The 20,883-nt window shown below is 38.4% G+C and overlaps 1 protein-coding gene across 1 annotated transcript in view; it reads right to left on the reverse strand.

The window, feature by feature from the left end:
• Positions 1 to 20,883, reverse strand: part of spock1 (SPARC (osteonectin), cwcv and kazal like domains proteoglycan 1) — a 192,364-nt gene that overhangs the window by 40,251 nt on the left and 131,230 nt on the right. The window contains exon 5 of the mRNA XM_051860120.1: positions 718 to 832. Within this exon, the coding sequence (XP_051716080.1) occupies positions 718 to 832 (115 nt within the window). The remainder of the gene's footprint in view (positions 1 to 717; positions 833 to 20,883) is intronic.

Below are 20,883 nucleotides of genomic sequence, written 5' to 3' on the forward strand. Positions count from 1 at the left end.
TGCTCAAATGGCCATTACACATTTAATATTTGTTTGTCAAAACATAAAGTGGGCGGAGTCAAGAGCCCGAAATGATATTCCCTCAACATTCCGCTGTCACTACGACGACAACTCACAATAGACACCAATGGAATGTTAATGTGACCCTGGGGAAGCGGAGCAGCTTCCCGAGTGTAAATACCTCAGAGGCCGATTAAACACAAGAACACATGCTCAATTATTTAGTGCTTGGAAATTATTTTTAATCATGGTTATGGAATAATTGGTCAAGAATTAGTAGAGGCCCAGAAAACTAGCCAATCAGAAACACTTTGAGCTTCCAGGGGTTCAGGGTTTGACTAGTTTGTGCTGGTAAAAGATGCATCAACTGCACCAAACAACTGTTCAGGAGTGCCATATAACAGGGGTTTTTCACTGTATAAATGAGGTCTTGAAAATATGTGGCTGCATTAAGAATTTTAGGATGGGGTCCCTCCCAAGAGGATGATCATATTTGGGGATCCATAGTATCTAAAAAATTTAAAACTCTTGCCCTAGCAACCACCCAAAACACCTTAGTAACTACCTGGCAACCACTCGGTAAGGCATATATAACTGTTGCCAATCTCTAAATAATCGAAATAACCTTCAAACTAGTCAAAATTTGTAGTTGATTAAACAAGCTGTGCCATTCTACTTTTCTTCATCTCAGCACCCACACCTGACTGCGTGTCTTACCTGTGCTGTGCTGGTTTGTGATTGGTGCAGATGGCCGTCTGGAAGTCGTGGCTCACGCACACTTTGTGAGGAGGGCAGTGAACCTTCACACAGGGGTCTTTAGTGCTGTCCAGCCCTGAAAGACAGAGAACGACTTCATTTAATATGATAAACTAAATTGTTCTGGGTTTAAAACCAGCTTTCAGCTCATCTGATCTATGTTTATGTCTCTCCCAAACACACACACGCTCTCATCTTTTATATTCATGTTCTTTTGTTTCGGTTTTTCCTCTCCAGGAAAGAAAAACAGAGGAGATTCAGTCAGATGGCATGAAAGGAAGCGAGAGAATCTGATGGAGGAGAGTAGAGCTTTACTCTGGCAAACACACAGGAAAAACAATGCAGCAGCCTCCTGGCAAATGTTTTATCATCTCTCTCACACACACACACACTCACTGCACTGACTTTGAGCAATAGCTCTGTGTAAACACTTCCTGACAAATGGAGGAAGAGGAGAAACACTGTCTCGCGCTCTGCCATCTTTTCCTCTTTCGCACAGGTAATGTAGTTCCTGCAGCAGGAAGTAGGAGGATGAGGAGGAATTGCGCGTGTGCGGAGATCATTACGAGAACTCATAAGACATTCATCTCTGTCAGGAAACATTAAACACACACGTTTCCTCAGCCATCTATTACTGAGCAAATTCAATTTCAACTATCACATACAGAACGTCAACATATATAGCGCTGCTGCTTGTGTGTGTGTGGCTGTATGTGTGTGTGTGTGAGACTGAATCACACAGGTGGGCTTAATGGGTTTAGCGGAGGTCAAACACTCCATCACTCCCTCTGACCTTCACATGTCTGTGTGTGTGTTCATCGGGGAAGTTTGATGCCAACCTGCTGTTCATCTGGAGCACGGCCATGCCAACTGGCTTTCAATACAGCACACACACACACAGAGTCGATTTACAGCTCTTATCACTCCTGCTAACGGAATAAATACCTCACGTTTAAAAGGATAATTAACCCAAATGAAACCTCAGTAATCATTTCCTCTTCATCATGTTGTGTTAAACCCATGTGACTTTCTTTCTTCACAAAAGATGTTACAATGATGCGCATATGAAACGATGATATAACAATTAAATTATAACAAACAATTAACAATTAAAAAAAAGTCTTTAAAGTTGTTCAAATAAAGACCTTAGCAATGCATATCCACTCACAAAAATACATTTTTGATACATTTACAGTAGGAAATTTACAAAATATCTTCATGGAACATAATCTTTACTTAATAGCCTAATGATTTTTGGCATTAAAGAAAAATCAGTAATTTTGACCCATACAATGTATTGTTAGCTATTGCTACAAATATACCCGTGCGACTGGTTTTGTGGTCACATATTTGAATATGCAAATGAGATGTGAGAGCTGCAGATAAGGGAAAGATTTACAGTGAATAATGATTTAAAGTTTAGTCTGTTTCTCACAGAAAGCATCATGACTCCAGAAGACTTGAATATAGCACACACAGTAAGTCATATAAACTACTTTCATGGTGCTTCTTGGAGTCACTTTCTCTGCATGGAAAAGAACAATCCAGACATTCTGCTGCTGTGCAAATACACACACTTCATTCTTACTAGGGCTGCACGATATTGGAAAAAACTCACATTGCGATATTTAGTTTTTCTGCGATATATATTGCCATATGAGAAAAAAAAATCACCAGATGACTTGAATAGCTCTATATGGAAAGAATTAATCATTCTAGAATAACTGGTGATTTTGTAAAATATCACATAAAAAATAAAGAACAAATTGCAAGCATAGATAAAATACGCAACTTTTTGCGTGTATGTGTCCGTTCAGGCACAAATAAACGCAGAAGAGAATGGCATTTGGTATTCACGTGCATCTGCATGGCTCTGTGTGCGCACAGAAAACAGCCGCACGTTCTGAATTGAGCTGTCTTTCGCACCATCTTGCGCTCAAACGGTTTAAAATCGCTTGAATGCACTGAACTGACAGGACCTAAAACACGTGCAAATGATAAACTTTCATTGTATAATGGTCAAACTTTGCAATTAATCTGAGAATCACGCGCATTTTGAACTGTAGCGTCTGGTCCGTACGGATTAACGATCCCTATACTAGACATCGCACATCCTGAGATGAGACTATCGCTGATGCGCACATCGCGATATATCGTGCAGCCCTAATTCGTACTCACTTCTGTTTAATCTGTAACACCTACTTTTCTTTTAGTCCGTCTTCCTCTCATTTTCTTTCTGTCTTCTGCTGTCAGTATTTAGTGAGGGAGTGTGTGTGTGTTTGTGTGTTTAGAGATGTACATGCCTTATTGATGGAGTTCAGGCCTCTCTCAACCCTGTGACGGATGGAATGATTTGATATTTTCCTGCATATGGGATTCAGTCGGTGAGGGCGAGAGAGATTGAAGGAAACAAGAGATGAGGCGCTGGGAGCGTGTCGGAGGGGAAGTGAGGACACGCTTTACCAGTGCACACACACACAGATTGCGTGATGTCTTTCACAGCCTACAGTGATGGGATTCTGTCTGAAGAACATTTTGCTTTCGTATTTTATTTTTTTCATAACTGAGTGTGTGTGTGCAGTTAGCAGGAGGTTTAATGAGGTGAACCCATAGACTGTAAAAAAAGATGGACGATGCGAAGCCGCTTCCTTCAATTGTAATGAACTGAACGTAAAACATTCGACGATGGGTGTTGACATGTTACGCAAAAACGTCAGTTTGGAGCCTGGGCATGCGCAGAAGGAATCGTCAGTGGAGCCCGGTGGCGGAGTCGCAGTATCAAACTTCCACCCAGACGTCTGCATCATCAAGATCAGATATTTGTTTTATTATCTATTGTTTATTATATTTTTCTTTTCCTCCTTCCTTTTTCATTTGGTTTAATAACATCTGGCAAAGAAGAATTTACATTTTTTTGAAAGTTTATTAATGTACATTGTTCGTTTTCAAATAAATTACTAGTGATAACTAGGTCAAAACAACATATCTCAATTGATGTATTTTAAATATATAAATTATACACAATTTAAAATTCTACCTGTAAAATAATATTGTGTTTCTAAAGCAATAATATTTTTGAAACAGCAAATTCAGTAGATAAACTCATTAATATGCCAATAGAAACAACTCTAAAATGTCAGAAATGTTCCTGCCATTTTAAATCAAGCTTACAGGAGATCGATTGCTATAGACAGTGCTCTATAATTGTTTAGAGTAGGCTATCAGTTTTGTCCTGCTAATTTTTATTTTATACCCATAAAAATAATTTGTAGGCTAACTGCCAGATAACGATCACCTGGTTTTTCCCGTCATGGCTAACGTTAGGAGTGTTATCTTATCTTAAAAGCTATTAATTAGCTTATAAAGCCCACATTTAATGTTACCAAAAAAAGCTCAGTGATCCATCAGATCCTGTAGGTCGGTTAGTACAGTTTACTGCTGAACAACTCATTTTGTCTGTGTGAAATAACACAGAAAACGAAAATTAATAGTTAGTTATATATCTTCAATCTCCCCTTGAAGCTCCGACAGTTCTCAGAGAAGCTGTTAATCACAACTGTCAATCATAACAACACGCCCCCTTTCTATAGCATCAAATTGCTAGCTAAAATCAAACTTATCACAAAAACGAACAATTGAACATATATTAGCGTGATAACAACTACCTTAAATGACCAAAACCATCTTTCGGAAAATTTTATTGGAAGTGTAATTTATTTTTTTATTTTGACTCAAGTCCCGTTCGTTTGCATGGAGAGTGCGGGGTTTATGACTTGTACTGCATCCAGCCAGCAGGGGGCGATCAAAGAGCCCGCAGCTTCACTTTTCAGGATGTATGAGGCACACCCGGGTGAACCTCACAGAAACACATCCTGATCGAATTTGACCTCGTTCAAAATAAAAGAAATAATAAAATATATTTGCATAAAGAAAACTAAGGGACCAACGAAGGGACCATGTGTGTGTGTGTGTGTGTGTGTGTGTGTGTGTGTGTGTATATATATATATATATATATATATATATGCATCCCTAAATTTTCATTACTATAATGAAAAGAGTCATTCTCATTACTATAATGTGAATACATTTTTTACAAGCATTTATGCATCATTGCCTATATCCAGCAAAGTAAACCATCAGATTGAAGTGTGATTTTCACAAAACTGTTTTTTTTTTTTTATCTTTTTTCAATTTAAATTTAGATGTCTTTCCAAAAAAGGACACCAAATGATATGATTTCATATAATTCATACATTTATGTACACCAAAGCACCCAAAAAAATCACAGCAAAAAAACGTTTCAGAATTCACACTGTATAGTATGTGCAACAGCAAAGAGCTTGTTTACATTTTAGACAAGTAAAGTTGCGATACTGAACAGGAGATGCCAAAAAAAAACTAAACCAACCGCCTTGACCTGCATATAGTATACTAAAGTACACAGCAACATACACAGAACAAATCCAAACATTATCCTGAATGAGTGAAAAAAACGTGAATGTACTGAAATGTGAATGTAAATACAATGTGCGAACAGTGCGTCGAGAGCGCTCATACATTTGCGTATCAATATAATAGACTCACGCGTGCTTCTGTCCGTCACCACAATCGTCTTTACTTTGATTGCAATCCTCATCCATCAAAACTTTCATAGCAAGAAGCTGGTTTGCTTTATCCAGCCGAGAAACATAGTTTGCATATCATCTGGCCATACAGCAGTGCGATGTTTCGACGTTCCACTCAGACAGGAACAGCGCAATGCGGGAGGGCTCGCGCTCTTCAGATACAATAACAGAATATGACAGAGAGTTTGTGTTTTAAAGTGAAACAGACACTGGAATGAATAATTCTCTCTGCCATCTCTGATATAATCAGCATAGACATTAAGATCATTTAACTGCGTGAAATTACATTATGACGCAATTTCACATGCTTCGGTAATTTTTTCGTCAAATTATTTTAACGCGTTAAGGATTTTGAATTAATCGCATGCGTTGACGCGTTAATGTTGACAGCCCTAGTAAATTTATATATAATTTATATTATAAACAAATATATATATATATATATATATATCAAAATGTGGTCGGAAATTTCTGAAGTCGATTCTCTCAGTCACAGTGTTGCCGTAGTTACTGCGTTTTGTATTTACAAGGCATTGCATGTAAACAGAATAAATTGTACAAAATAGCATAAAAAAGTGTATTGATGTAGTGAGGTGAGCGAACATACAAGGTGAGTAAATGTACAGTTACACATGTTCAGCATAGCGATGCATTTCTCTTGTTACTAGTCTACAGTGTATTCTTCCATTTTGTTGAGTCGTTTTTCTATTACAACGGAAAACAGGCCATTCATATTCAGAGACGAACCCCAAACACCCTCCCTGCAGGGTACGAATGTGTGTGTCGAAGAGCGAATGAAAATAAGAAAGTGTGATAGATCCCGACTGATAAATGTGAGATGAGAGCGAGTGAGAGGGAGGATGGGGGATATTTACCTCTTCACACTTTTCAATTCCAGGCCTGAATGAACAAATTCAGCTCCTGTTTAACCAAGCAGTCAATTCTAATCGACTAACAGCGCACGATGTACACACTTCGGCCATGTTTGAAATGAAATACCGCACAGTATATACTGAGCTCTGTTTATTAAACATAGCATGTGCAACTATGCATTGCAATAATGATATCCGTTTCAAATAGCAGTTCACTATGCTGCATGTTTAATTCAGTAGGTGGCAGCTAATCATCCTCAAATACCATTATTTTACATTTCTAGCCCACCATTAGTCTGGATTTTAATCCAAATTTGTGTAAAAATAGTCTAAATTTTGGCATACAGATCAAATGAGTGAAGAACGCCATATTTGCAAATTTGTGAATGGTATTCTTAATATTACATTGCTCGACTTGACCATAATTGATTAACTTTACACAGTTATTGAACTGAACTGAATCAACACAGAACTGAATTGAGCTGAATTTGTCAATTTGTGTTTGAATTTATTATCCTGTTTATTACTGTGAAGCTGCTTTGAAACATTCTGTATTGTATAAAGAACTGTAGAATTAAAAGTGACTTGCCATTGCATTGTTGGATAAAGTATCTCAACACGATGTGCACCATGTGGCATACTGCATATTTTGTCAAATGCAATCAATAGTAGGTTATGGTATTTCATGCAAACATAAAATTAGCATACTGTGCAAAATAAACATACTACATATTGTAGAAATAGAACTAATAGCATGCCATTTCATTCCACTTTTCTCATCTACGACCGACTGTCCACATTCATCTCCGTCTGGTGTGCTTTATTACAGGACTGAGTGAGTGATGAAGAATTCATTTCACTGAAAAATAAAACCCGTCCACGCTGGTTTATTCGATGGGTGAGTCCTCCTCCATCATATGTCTCTCGTGACATCGCTATGGAAACCCGCCGCCCCTCAGGGCCACAAGTTTTATCATTTTTATGGGCTGAATTAAAAGAGAGAGAGAGAAATATGCTCATAAACAGCCATGATTTGATAGCCAGTAAATTAATCCTATAAAAGTGCAACATTGGCTCCATATATATCGTCTTACAGCTGCCTGCTCGGATGTGTGTGTGCTTATGCACTCTAAACTGTAAGTACCTTTCCTGTAGTATTTTCCTATTATACTTTAAAAGGATTAGTTCACTTCAGAATTAAAATTTCCTGATAATTTACTCATTCCCATGTCATCCAAGATGTTTGTCTTTCTTTCTTCAGTTGAAAAGAAATGAAGGTTTTTGAGGAAAACATTCCAGGATTTTTCTCCATATAGTGGACTTCAGTGAGGTTCAACGGGTTGAAGGTCCAAATTGCAGTTTCAATGCAGCTTCAAAGGGCTCTACACAATCCCAGATGAGGAATAAGGGTCTTATCTAGCGAAACAATCAAAAAAAAAAAAAAAAATGATATACTTTTTAACCACAAATGCTCATTTTGCACTGCTCTGCGATGTGCCACGCATTGACCATAATTGATTTTTTTAGAAAATGACTGATCGTTTCGCGAGATAAGACCCTTATTCCTCGTCTGGGATCATGTAGAGCCCTTTGAAGCTGCACTGAAACTGACATTTGGACCTTCAACCTGTTAAACCGTTGGTAACCGTTGAAGCACACTATGGAGAAAAATCTTGGAATGTTTTCCTCAAAAACCTTAATTTCTTTTTGACTGAAGAAAGAAAGACATAAACATCTTGGATGACATAGGGGGCGAGTAAATTATCATGAAATTTTAATTCTGAAGTGAACTAATCCTATAATATTATAGTTCTTTCCTTCATTTCTTCAAGAAACAATCATGATGGATTTTTGACAATCTAATAACATTGCATGAATAAAAACAGCGTGATCATATAGGCCTTCCTTTTCTGTTCCATGCCAGAAACAAACTCATACAGGGTGAAAAAAACATTGACAGATTTTCCTGTTTGGCTGAACTATTGCTTTAACCCGATGCAGGCGTTTAAAGTCATCTAAACTCAGCCTGCATTGATTCTCTCTGTGTAAACTGCAGTTGCATTTGCTCTCCATCAAGTTTGACATTTGAACTTAAGTATCACAGCAACAGTAGATCTCATCTATCCAGATGTGACCTCAAACTCTTTCATACACCTCACAAATCGACCTTTAACCCTTCGTGTGCCACAGATCCATGTGAATGTGGGCGTCTCATCTGCTGCTTCGATCAATAACTGTACAACACAAGGGCTTCGTTCAGAAAGAAATACTATCTTACTGCAAATGCTGCCAACATACACTGCTTACTGCATACTAATATTAAGCATTTTCCACAATTAATGTTTCAATCACTTTGCTTGTTGCATCATCTTGGAAGTAAACAAGAAAATTTTATATTTTTAATCCAATTTTGTGCACGCACATCAGCTGAATTTGGAATGGCATATTATCATATGACTCTTACTATTTATGTATTACCTTAATATCTTTTTATGGCAGAAATTGTAAGAGTAGTATGCCATTTCAAATTCAGCGATCATCATTTTCCTCTGGCTGCAGAGTCATTAGTCACACAGCATTTACGGCTCAACTGATTGGCTCAAAAGCAACCTGTGCCTCTGACTGATGGAAAATTTGGTTCTCTTTGCAACAGTCTGAATGATTCAGGTAAATCTCACTTCCATAATCACATCACCGGAGTCATCTTAAAACGAATGCTTCCTTGTTCTGCCTTTATTTTAAATACTGTAATTAGCGCTGAAGGTTGAATGAGGCTAAATTAGATGATCTGGATTCAGCATTCATACCTGTGATTATCCAATCAGGGCGAGTCTGTGCTGCCTAATGGCCAATCAGCTCACAGCTGAATTCTGAATGTCACCAGAAAAACTAAAAACATTTAGATGAATGAGACCTTTGTTTTCTAAACACACACACACACACACGCTCATAATCTGCTTAATTAACATGCTGTGATCTTGTTTCCATAGAGAGAATGTAAATATCTAACCTTGACAGAGCCTAAAACACACACGTCCCGTCAATGCCCTCTACATTAGGGCACCTGCCTACCAAATACCATCTGTGCCATCTGCACACTTTGGCATCAAGTGTCAATCAACTCATTCAAAGGCACACTAGGGAGAGAGAGAGAGAGAGAGAGAGAGCAGTGTTTTCAGTCAGCATGAAATCAAAATTAACTCTATATACTTCTGTAACGCATGTTATTGGCCTTATTGTGAATGATTCATCAGTGTATGTTTTTCTAAAGAAAAAAAATATTCAATGTGTAATTAGTTTGGGCTTCTGTTACGAGGGAATAAAGGCATTGCTAACATTCACAATGTGAGGTCAACTCAAACACAGAGTGTTAATAATGTACGACCCTACTGAAGCAAATGCACCTAGAGACACTGAATTACACAACACAGCAACCAAAATACTGTTATGAGTGTGTGTGTGTGTGTGTGTGTGTGTGTGTGTGTGTGTGTGTGTGTTACTGGCTTCAGAAATAGATTTCAGTCATTTTAAGGTGATGAGTCTCAATTCGTCAGTTCAAGCATGTGCAACTGTGAGTGTGAATGTTAGGGTGCTTTCACACTAGCACTTTTGGTGCACACCCAGATTCAATTTACGTCAGAAATCGATTTGTTTGGATAATGTGAACGCTGTTTTCTGAACTCGGGTGTACACCCATGAACCGTACTTGAGTTCACATAAAAAGGGTGGTCTGGGGTATGGTTCATGTGAACTCCGGTACGGTTTGCTACTGATATGAATGCAATCGTACTTAATCATGGAAGTGAACCGCTATTGATGACGTATGATTCGATAAAACTGTGTGTTTTTGTGTTCTCACTCACTTTCCTGACAAGCGTGACTGACACACTGCAAGCAGAGAGAGTGTATCTCTCATTTCTGCTTGCCTTGAGCGCAAACGGACTCCCGTGTTCTTTAGAACATTTGCAGTACATTTGCGGCAGACAGACACAAGTGGCGTTATTTGCTGAAAACAAAACCAAAGGTTCAAAAAACAAAATACAAAAGTAAGGCGAGCAACACTATGCATTTTGCCGCCTTCTCCTGCATCGTTGTTACCAAGCAACAAGGGTAAACAGTTGCTGATTTGATGATGCAAACACATCGGGGGTAGGGGGGGTTGAGAGCAAATGAACTCTGGTTCGGACTAGGCAATTGAAACAAGTGTGAAAATTGCAAATTAAACCTAAAAATACCCTAAAACTCTAAATATGAAACCTGAAAATATAAAAAAAGCAATATAATAGCAAAAAAATAACACTAAAATAACACAGAAATACATTAAAAAAAATATGTAAAAAAAGACATAGTGTTGCCTAAACTCACCCTGCACAATAATAAAAAAATTGTCTAAAATCTCTGCACACACTTCAAATACCACTGCTCTCTCAGCCTTTAAATACAAGTCTGTCAAATGATCTTAAGCCACTCCTTCCCACCTCAGGCCACTCCCTCAAATTTTGAAGCCCCTCCTACATCACCTAACTCAAGCTGAACAGTCAAGAGTCGAGCAGAAGCATCTCCTTCAGAAACGGGTCATACTGCAGTCGGCCATGTGTGACGTCGAGGTCAGACATGTCCATATGGAGAGGGCAGACGTGTCTCACTGTTTGTGTGTGTGTGTGTGTGTGCTTGTTTCTGTGATTTATGAGGACATAAATTTGTATAATAACATGGGTATTACACTGGTATTACGACGTAAACATGAAATATGCGGACATTTCATGAGTCCTCATATTTAAAATAGCTTTAAAAACATGCTAAACAATGTTTTATTAAAAATGTAAAAATACAGAATGTTTTCTGTGATGGGTAGGTTTAGGGGTACAATGCTCTTCTAGAACAGATTCAGAGGAGAAAAGAGAAAAAAGTTCATATATATATATATACAGTGGGTACGGAAAGTATTCAGACCCCCTTAAATTTTTCACTCTTTGTTATATTGCAGCCATTTGCTAAAATCATTTAAGTTCATTTTTTTCCCTCATTAATGTACACACAGCACCACATATTGACAAAAAAACACAGAATTGTTGACATTTTTGCAGATTTATTAAAAAAGAAAAACTGAAATATCACATGGTCCTAAGTATTCAGACCCTTTGCTGTGACACTCATATATTTAACTCAGGTGCTGTCCATTTCTTCTGATCATCCTTGAGATGGTTCTACACCTTCATTTGAGTCCAGCTGTGTTTGATTATACTGATTGGACTTGATTAGGAAAGCCACACACCTGTCTATATAAGACCTTACAGCTCACAGTGCATGTCAGAGCAAATGAGAATCATGAGGTCAAAGGAACTGCCTGAAGAGCTCAGAGACAGAATTGTGGCAAGGCACAGATCTGGCCAAGGTTACAAAAAAAATTCTGCTGCACTTAAGGTTCCTAAGAGCACAGTGGCCTCCATAATCCTTAAATGGAAGACGTTTGGGACGACCAGAACCCTTCCTAGAGCTGGCCATCCGGCCAAACTGAGCTATCGGGGGAGAAGAGCCTTGGTGAGAGAGGTAAAGAAGAACCCAAAGATCACTGTGGCTGAGCTCCAGAGATGCAGTCGGGAGACGGGAGAAAGTTGTAGAAAGTCAACCATCACTGCAGCCCTCCACCAGTCGGGGCTTTATGGCAGAGTGGCCCGACGGAAGCGTCTTCTCAGTGCAAGACACATGAAAGCCCGCATGGAGTTTGCTAAGATGGTGAGAAATAAGATTCTCTGGTCTGATGAGACCAAGATAGAACTTTTTGGCCTTAATTCTAAGCGGTATGTGTGGAGAAAACCAGGCACTGCTCATCACCTGTCCAATACAGTCCCAACAGTGAAGCATGGTGGTGGCAGCATCATGCTGTGGGGGTGTTTTTCAGCTGCAGGGACAGGACGACTGGTTGCAATCGAGGGAAAGATGAATGCGGCCAAGTACAGGGATATCCTGGACGAAAACCTTCTACAGAGTGCTCAGGACCTCAGACTGGGCCGAAGGTTTACCTTCCAACAAGACAATGACCCTAAGCACACAGCTAAAATAACGAAGGAGTGGCTTCACAACAACTCCGTGACTGTTCTTGAATGGCCCAGCCAGAGCCCTGACTTAAACCCAATTGAGCATCTCTGGAGAGATCTAAAAATGGCTGTCCACCAACGTTTACCATCCAACCTGACAGAACTGGAGAGGATCTGCAAGGAGGAATGGCAGAGGATCCCCAAATCCAGGTGTGAAAAAATTGTTGCATCTTTCCCAAAAAGACTCATGGCTGTATTAGATCAAAAGGGTGCTTCTAGTAAATACTGAGCAAAGGGTCTGAATACTTAGGACCATGTGAACTTAAATGATTTTAGCAAATGGCTGCAATATAACAAAGAGTGAAAAATTTAAGGGGGTCTGAATACTTTACGTACCCACTGTATATATATATATATATATATATATACACTTTAGTTTAGAGTCCAATTCTCAGTATTAACTAACTATTAAATATGATTTTTGCCTAATTAAACTCCTAATTACTGCTTAAAGGGTTAGTTCAGCCAAAAATGAAAGATTTTGTCATTAATTACTCACCCTCATGCTGTTCCAAACCTGTAAGACCTTCGTTCATCTTCAGAACACAAATTAAAACATTTTGATGAAATGCAAGAGCTCTCCGACTCACTGTAAATCTGAACGCTCAAAATACTTAACTGGTTTGAGTAGGACAAACTTAAATTGAACAAATTTAGAACTTTCTTTTTCTTTTGAGTACACAGAACTGACATATTTCAAGTAAACTGAACTGTTTTATTGTTTTGAGTTGTATGAACACATTTCTTTTAATTTAGACTAACTTAAGTTTAACTGAAACTGGGGATTTCTATTTCCCAGCATGCTTTGCCCATGGCACTCAAAAGGGAGAGTAAATGCTAAAATTAAGTGGGTGAACTAACTCTTTAATAATAGTTAAGGTAGTTGTTAAGTTTAGGAATTGGGTATGATTAAGGGATGTAGAATTTGGTCATGCAGAATAAGGCATTAATATCTGCTTTATAAGTACTAATAAACAGCCAATATTCTAGTAATATGCATGCTAATAAGCAACTAGTAAATAGTGAGAATTGGACCCTAAACTAAAGTGTTACCAGACAAAGGAAACAAATCCACAAAGCTAGGTTTCTTTTCTTTTATTCTGAACAGACAGTGGTGCAAATCACAGTTTGTTCCATCTAGTGGCATTTAGTCCCCTAGTTGGTACAGTACAGCCTCCTTTAGTGTATTAAGCACTAAGCATTAAACAGAATGCACTCTTGCATAGGTCTTTTTTTTTCTTCTTTTTTTTGGCATTTGGTCACAATCAGCTACTTTTGTGTTATAAAAGAACAAAATAAATAGAATAATGAAAAATAAAACTTGTGCATTAGGAGTGTTACAATTTGCTCCACTTAAACTATATTTAAACATTTCTGTGTTTCGCTCCATTACAAAGCCTTTCAAAGTATTCTCCTTTGTCCATGAGTGCAGAAAGACACATTTAACAAGTGCGCATCTAGTGGACTTTGTTTTCAAGCGCTCAAGTCATTCACGTATGTGCTGTTCTTCTTCGGCTCTTTTTCCTGTTGTGGCGGCATTGTATTACCGTGCGCGCCCCCTTCTGGATTGGAGTGTGGATCGCCAGTGACTGACTGTATTCATCGTCTGATTGCATGCACCGAACCGTGATGTCCGTACCGTGATGTTTGTACCGTTACACCCCTAATATATATATATATATATATATATATATATATATATATATATGCTGGGAGAATCACCACAGTCAGCTGAGCTAAATGTCCAGATTATAAAGCATAGTGATTGGATGATATGAAGAGAGAGAGAGAGAGAGAGAGAGAGAGAGAGAGAGAGAGAGAGAGAGAGAGAGAGGGAGAGTATAGTTCAGGGTGTGTTTGTGTGTGTAATGAGGTTATATGTAGGAAGAATCATCTATCACAGCGCAGCAGGAGCTGTCTCCACACACACACACACACACACACACACACACATATGTATTTACCCAGAGATTAAATGAGGACATATCATAGACTTCTATTGTTTTTATGTAAAACTAAATATAACTACTAACTGCTCAAACCCTAAACGAAAACTTAAAAACAAAAAATATTCACTTTATGAATCATTCATACGTTTGAGGATGCCTCCAAATTTAGCACACTTCTCAAGACAATTCGGTCCTCAAAGTAACACAGTACTTCTTTAACAAGCATAAACCCCTCTCTCTCTGTGGAAATAATTAGCTTGAATGTGATGCTTTAATTCATGTAAAAGTATAAAGCTAAAGTTCAACTGCAAAGCAAAACTAATGCATGTTAAACAGGTAAGAACACACCTACAGCTCTTTAAGACAACAAGAGTCCGCTTATCCATTGCTCTATAGTGAGAAAAGCCCAGAAGAAAGCGTTCGACACTGAAAGATTATTCAGCGCTAACAGCTGTGGAAACCTTGTGCAAGAAACATATGTATAATTCCACGTTTAATTAAAGTATTAAATTGATAAACGCTGGGGAAAGTTCAGGCGGCGGAGGGGTTCGGCGGGATGGGATTTTAACAAACACTCTCAGCGTTAACTGAAAACGCCTTCAGGACACGAGCAATGGGTGGAATGTGTGCTCCTCTCGCTCCGCTGCCCCATGGGAGTGCGCCGTCTCCCAGCACTACTGAATATTCATGAGCTGCACTATGATTATTGGCCGGTTTCAGAATAGAAGTATTTAAAGGGTTTGCTCTATTAAAGAGTTTCTTCTGCTTTAAAATAATGTTTGGAGAAGCAGGCGAGATTTGAAATGGCCCAAGGAAAGAGCTTCAAAGAGAACGAAACAGGCAATTTACACTTCCTAAAAGCTGTGAAACGCATGCACATAAAAACACACAAAGCTACGCAAAACAGACTAAAGTTAAAGGCCAAGAGGCTGAGTTACTGTATTTAAAGTTTAAAAATATTTTTAAAACTTGGATGATTGAAATCGGTTTAAAAGCTGATTTCTATTTTTGTTTTTTTTTTAAATATTCTGATTATTATTAATGTATTTAATGAATTCAATTGGTGTATGTTTATCAACAAAACCGATAAGCCACTGAAGATTTCAACTATCAATTTTTTTATTTTTTTATATTTTAAGTTTTAAGTTTAGTTAACTATAACCTTGATGTTTAGTTAACACTAACCCTGGTGTGTAAAAATGTGATTTTACCACTATTTTACCCTGAAAAATAGCCCTTGATCACCGTCTCACACAGTCTCTTGCTTTATTGAAAGTCTGTATGAGTTTGTTCCTCTTTCTCACACATGCATTTGGAGCTAAACATTTTTATCATCTTGGCTCAGTGTACTGGGCTTTTCTCAAGGTCAAAAACACTGTAATCCAGCTAAAAAAAAAAAAAAAAAAATAGAGAAAAGAAACGAAATCCTGATGTTTGAGGCGGAAATCAAGCTCGCCTTTAGTAAACCCTTGCTGTTAGTTCTGCTACAGACGTGACTTCATACAGCAATACGTGAGTGAGTGAGAAACGGGTTACCATAGTGATCGATCATAATTATACTGGAAACATCCAATCACGTTCAAACAGGCAGCTAAACACAAAAAAAATAAATAAAAGACCAAAGGAAAGAATGTAACACTTAATTAAAATGTTCTTCCGCCCAATGATGAAAGAAACGCTCAATTAGATGGGTCACAGGTCACATGTCCAACACCCTACACTCCCCAAGGGTCACATATAATGGTGAGAAAAAGACTAAAAGATTAAAATCGTGGGCAGACGTTTGATTAATTATTGCTCAGATGTGGCACTGAAATGAGCTGCCAGTGAATTTGAGCTGCTTCCGCAGTCTTAAAGAGACAGGAACACATTTACACCTGACATGAGCTCATAGAAGTAAGAGAATGATGAGAATGATATAAAGAATCATCAGTGGCCTGTTGCATGAAGCTAGTTGAACAAACTCTGAGTTTCAGAGTAGGTTTGGAGTTGACAAATCCAGATAAATCCAACCTAGTTTAGATCAGGATCAACTGTTGCACAACGCTCGGTATAAACTTTTTCTGTCAATTCAGGTTTAATCCAGAGTTTGCAAAGCGCGTGCACCTGAAAGTGTGACACGTGCGGCAAACAGCCAATCACACGGAAAAAGGAGAACGTCAGTTTGATTCAGAATAACTCTCTATAAATTAATAACTCTCTCTAACTCAGAATAAAACCTGCTCCAGAGCAGGTTAGTCGTGAAGCATAAGTTACCATAGCAATAAACCCCGCTAAAAACCAATCCACCTTCATAAGCCCGAAAAAACAGTTTGCTCAAACTAATCTTGAACTTACCTGGGTAGCAACTGAAACCGGCTTTGTGCAACAGGCCACAGGTGTCTACAGAAAACACAATAACAGAATGCACTGTGGAAAGCTCAATGAAAAATATTCACCTGTCTCTAGGTCAAAGTCAAATCAGACAGATGTCAACATGGACAGATCATGATGCCCTCATCCTCAAAAACCATCAACAAAATTACAGAAAAAAGAAAGTGTGACCCAGTCGACATTAAAACAGGCTCACAATGTGGATAATCATGGTTTATGTGTTTTGTGCTGTGAATTATATAGACTGCTGTTAATCCCATTTATATGTTTGTGCAGTAAAGTGGCTGATTATTTCTCATATTCAGCAGCCTGATACAATATTTGTCCCAATGTTTGGCTGGTAAATCTCACTACTGCTGTTTATGTATTTAGTAAATTGCTAGTTTTGCTATGCTTTGTGTGATATTCATTATTTTGCATTTTCTCAGTCCAGTTTATGGTAATATTATGCAATGTATTAATACTACCATGAAATGCAGAGACCTAAACAATTTGTATGCACCGTGTTAAGGACATTTTTGTTTACATTATGATAAACAACTTTGGTATTGTGTTGGGTTCTCAATTGGAGACATCCTCAACTGGAAACATGATTCATACACAATGTAAATAATGCATGTTTATAAAATTGGCACATTTTACATGTCCCATGATGCATAGTACATACAGATAAGTAGATGAGCCTAGAATATGAATGCAATGCGCAAAGTTGAATTCATTATGGGTTTCCCCAATGGGAACGCTGTGCGTTGCATTCATATTCTGAGCTCATCTGCTTGTCGGTATGTATAGCCTATGCACCATCAATTAGGTGTTTACTGAGCAATTTACTTATGCGATTGAAATGTTTGGGGTTTTTTTTGCACTTGAAACATGAGAAGCAGGGCAGTGTAAAAACGCAAGGTCTCAGGGCGCATTTTTTAAAAGTTTAACTTCTTTTAACGGCGTTCTAAAAGTGAAGCTGCAAAAGACCGGAGGCGCGAGCACAACCAACGTCCTTCTAGAGCATGCTTACAACAACAACAAAAAAAAGACAAAAAGCAGCACTGTGGAATACAAAAATGCTTTCTGCATGAACTGCATAGATATTATAATTAGTTTAATATAAAACAAAACAGTCTGTAGCACGTACTGTAGTAGTGTAGTCTGCATGTACCCATGTGTGTGACGCACAGCGTACAGAGGGTGTTTAAAAACTCAGACAGGATAATAAGAGAGCAATACGGAAGAGAAAAGAGGCAGAGAGGAGAGGTTAGTGGAGGACTGGGTGTGTGTGTATGTGTGTGTGTTGCTGACAGTGCTTAAAGAGACTCTAAGAACACCACAGAAGAATCCGGAACGCCCTCAACTGCCCAAGAGACACGGATTAGCTATTCTTGATGATCTGCCCTGTCACACTCCCGTCATCTCTCATACTCTCAAAGAGAAACACAAACACAGGCTGGTCAGTTTAACTACAAACAAGAAAACAAGAGAGAAAAATTTATTTGAGCACACATACAGTATCAGACAGCTGTGTTGACATTCAGACCACCAGCACAATTGTGAGTGCTATTGCTGAACAGTCTGATAAAAAAAAAAAGCTAAGGTAAACAGAGAAACTTATGTTTTAGATGCAATCTTCGATAGTCTGAAATCCAAATCCACAACAGCATAAAAGGGAGTTCACCCAAAAATTAAAATTAAAATTAAAACTTTCGTTCATCTTCAGAACACAACTTTTTAATGAAATCTGAGAGATTTGTGAATAAAATGTGAATTTCATCATATAAAGCCATTGTGTCTCTTCAGAAAATTTGCTAAATTCATATGGATTATTTTTACGATCTCTTTATGAACATTGAAGAGTCGAAGTGGTAGATGCACAGACTGTTAATGGAGGGACAGAAAGCTCTCAGATTTCATTAAAAATATCTTCATTTGTGTTGCGAAGATGAACGAAAGTCTTACATGTTTGGAACGGCATGAGTGTGAGTAATTAATGACAAAATTTTCATTTTTGAGTGAACTAATCCCTTAACCATTGCAAATCTCAGAGCAACACAGTAGTGACTTTCATAATGAATCACTGTTTTGAACAAATCATTTTAGTGGATGATTCAGTGGCTCACTCACTTGTTTTGTTCCTGAAAGAATCAGTGTTCGCAAACAAATTGGTTAATTGAATGATTCAGTGACAGTTCACTTGTTTTGATTACTATATGAATGGGTGTTTTTGAACAAATCAGTTGAATGAATCACAAATACAGTCACTGAAAAATCAATGTGCAGATTTACAGGAACGTGTAAACACAGAAGATGTATTCATTAATTTATTTACATGTACTCAGTTGTGGCTTAATGGTTAGAGAGTCAGACTTGTAACCCGCAGGTCACAGGTTTGAGTCTCAGTACCGGCAGGAAATGGAGGAGGTGGGGGAGTAAATGAACAGTGCTCTCTTCCACTCTTATTACCCACAACTGAGGTGCCCTTGAGCAAGGCACCTAACCCCCAATCACTCCCAGGGTGCCGCAGCAAAAAAAAAAAAAAAAAATGGCTGCCTACTGCTCCAGGTGTGTGTATGGGACACCATAATTGGCTACACGTCATGTCACTTTATATCTATACACATGCGTCTAACATATAAAGCATATGAACAATTTGAAAAATAAGAGGATATGACTAATAATAAATAACAAAATCTGCTTGACTCATGAATATTAATTATGAGATTTTGATGAATATTAATTGTGTGTTTCCAGTGTTTTGAGGGAACTTTACATTATTACAAGTAGCATGATACATTATTGTGTTACCCCTAATAAAAAAGCAACTAATTATGCAACATTGTTGCTTTATGTGGTAAATAAATGGAAGTTGCTTGGTTTTGTTTGGCATGTCATTACTGCTCTTTTGTTGTTGTGGCTGTGAGGGCGAGTCTCTCGGCTGTCAGAGGGCACTTTCACACAGCGACGGTCTCAGCAAAAACGACATATTAGGGCCACTGCAGCTCCGCTCAGAGCGTCTGTTTTCACTCTCTCGTTCTTCAGAAGAGGAGGAAAGGGGATCTTGTCTTTGTGATGAATTGCGGTGGGAATTACTGCGGTAAAAACACTCGTCTCTTTCATCCGTTGTTCTCTCCTCTCGGCACGTCAGCTCTAATTGGGGCGGTGACAGAGGCGAGCTGCCGTCCACAGCCCAGTTTCCTTTGCAGCGTTTCACTGACAAAGGACATATCTGCAGCCGCAAGCCATCCTGGCTGAAAATGCACCGTCTGTCCCAGAAGACTTTGATACCTGTCCCGCAGCCATATTGGCCCAATCGTGGCTGTACATCCCAGCTGGCTTTCACCGCCGCCCGGCGGCCATTTTGGCTGAGACATGACGAAGTGCTTCCTAAAATGCTGGAAACACAGCCCGGCGCTCATGTTGGCTCAGCTGGTGCTGTTCATTTGCAGACGAGCGCAGATGAAACTATGTTGGCCTGCGGCATTATGATTTGTCTCATTTCTGCTATAAAAACAAACACTCACACACAGAGCTTCCTCTTCCTCAGGTCAGCCCCTTCACACTAGACCTAAGTCCATTTGGTTTTAGTAATATCATTGATTTGATTACACTGACACTATCGGATGAGAACAATATTTGAACCAAATTGAGATGATTAATGACACTATTGTCTTCTGTAGAGCTACTTTATATCTGAATCGAATTTGTTTCATAATTGACAAGTTTATGAACTGAACTGAATCAGCATTGAACTGACTTGAGCTGCATAAGGACTATTGTCTTTTTAGGGCTGCTTTACAGCAGAATTTGAATTTGTCTCATTTTTGATGAAGTTTGCATCATTGATTCTGTTATTGTCCTGTTATTTATTAATCTAACACTGCTTTAAAACAGTCTGTATTGTATAATGCACTATAGAAATAATGGTGACTTGATTTGGTGTAAATCGTGACATGCAATTTGTCTACGATAAAATGCATTTCTCTTTGCTTTCTCCTGCCAGTTGAGTGTGTTTGTTTTTGGTGGTAAAAACAAAAACTGACAAAATTTGACAAAAACACAAAGAGTGAAGTGAACAGCACTCTAATGTTGGTATCTTCTAGCTAGGAGTCTTAGCTACGGTGGATGCTTGATGACAGGAGTGGAACTCTGGTTTTGACCAAACAATCAAAACAATCAAAGTGTGAAAACTGTTGACATTTGACATGAATTTGCGTGTAC

This window comes from Ctenopharyngodon idella, chromosome 14 (genome assembly GCF_019924925.1).
Source record: "Ctenopharyngodon idella isolate HZGC_01 chromosome 14, HZGC01, whole genome shotgun sequence".
NCBI lineage: Eukaryota > Metazoa > Chordata > Actinopteri > Cypriniformes > Xenocyprididae > Ctenopharyngodon > Ctenopharyngodon idella.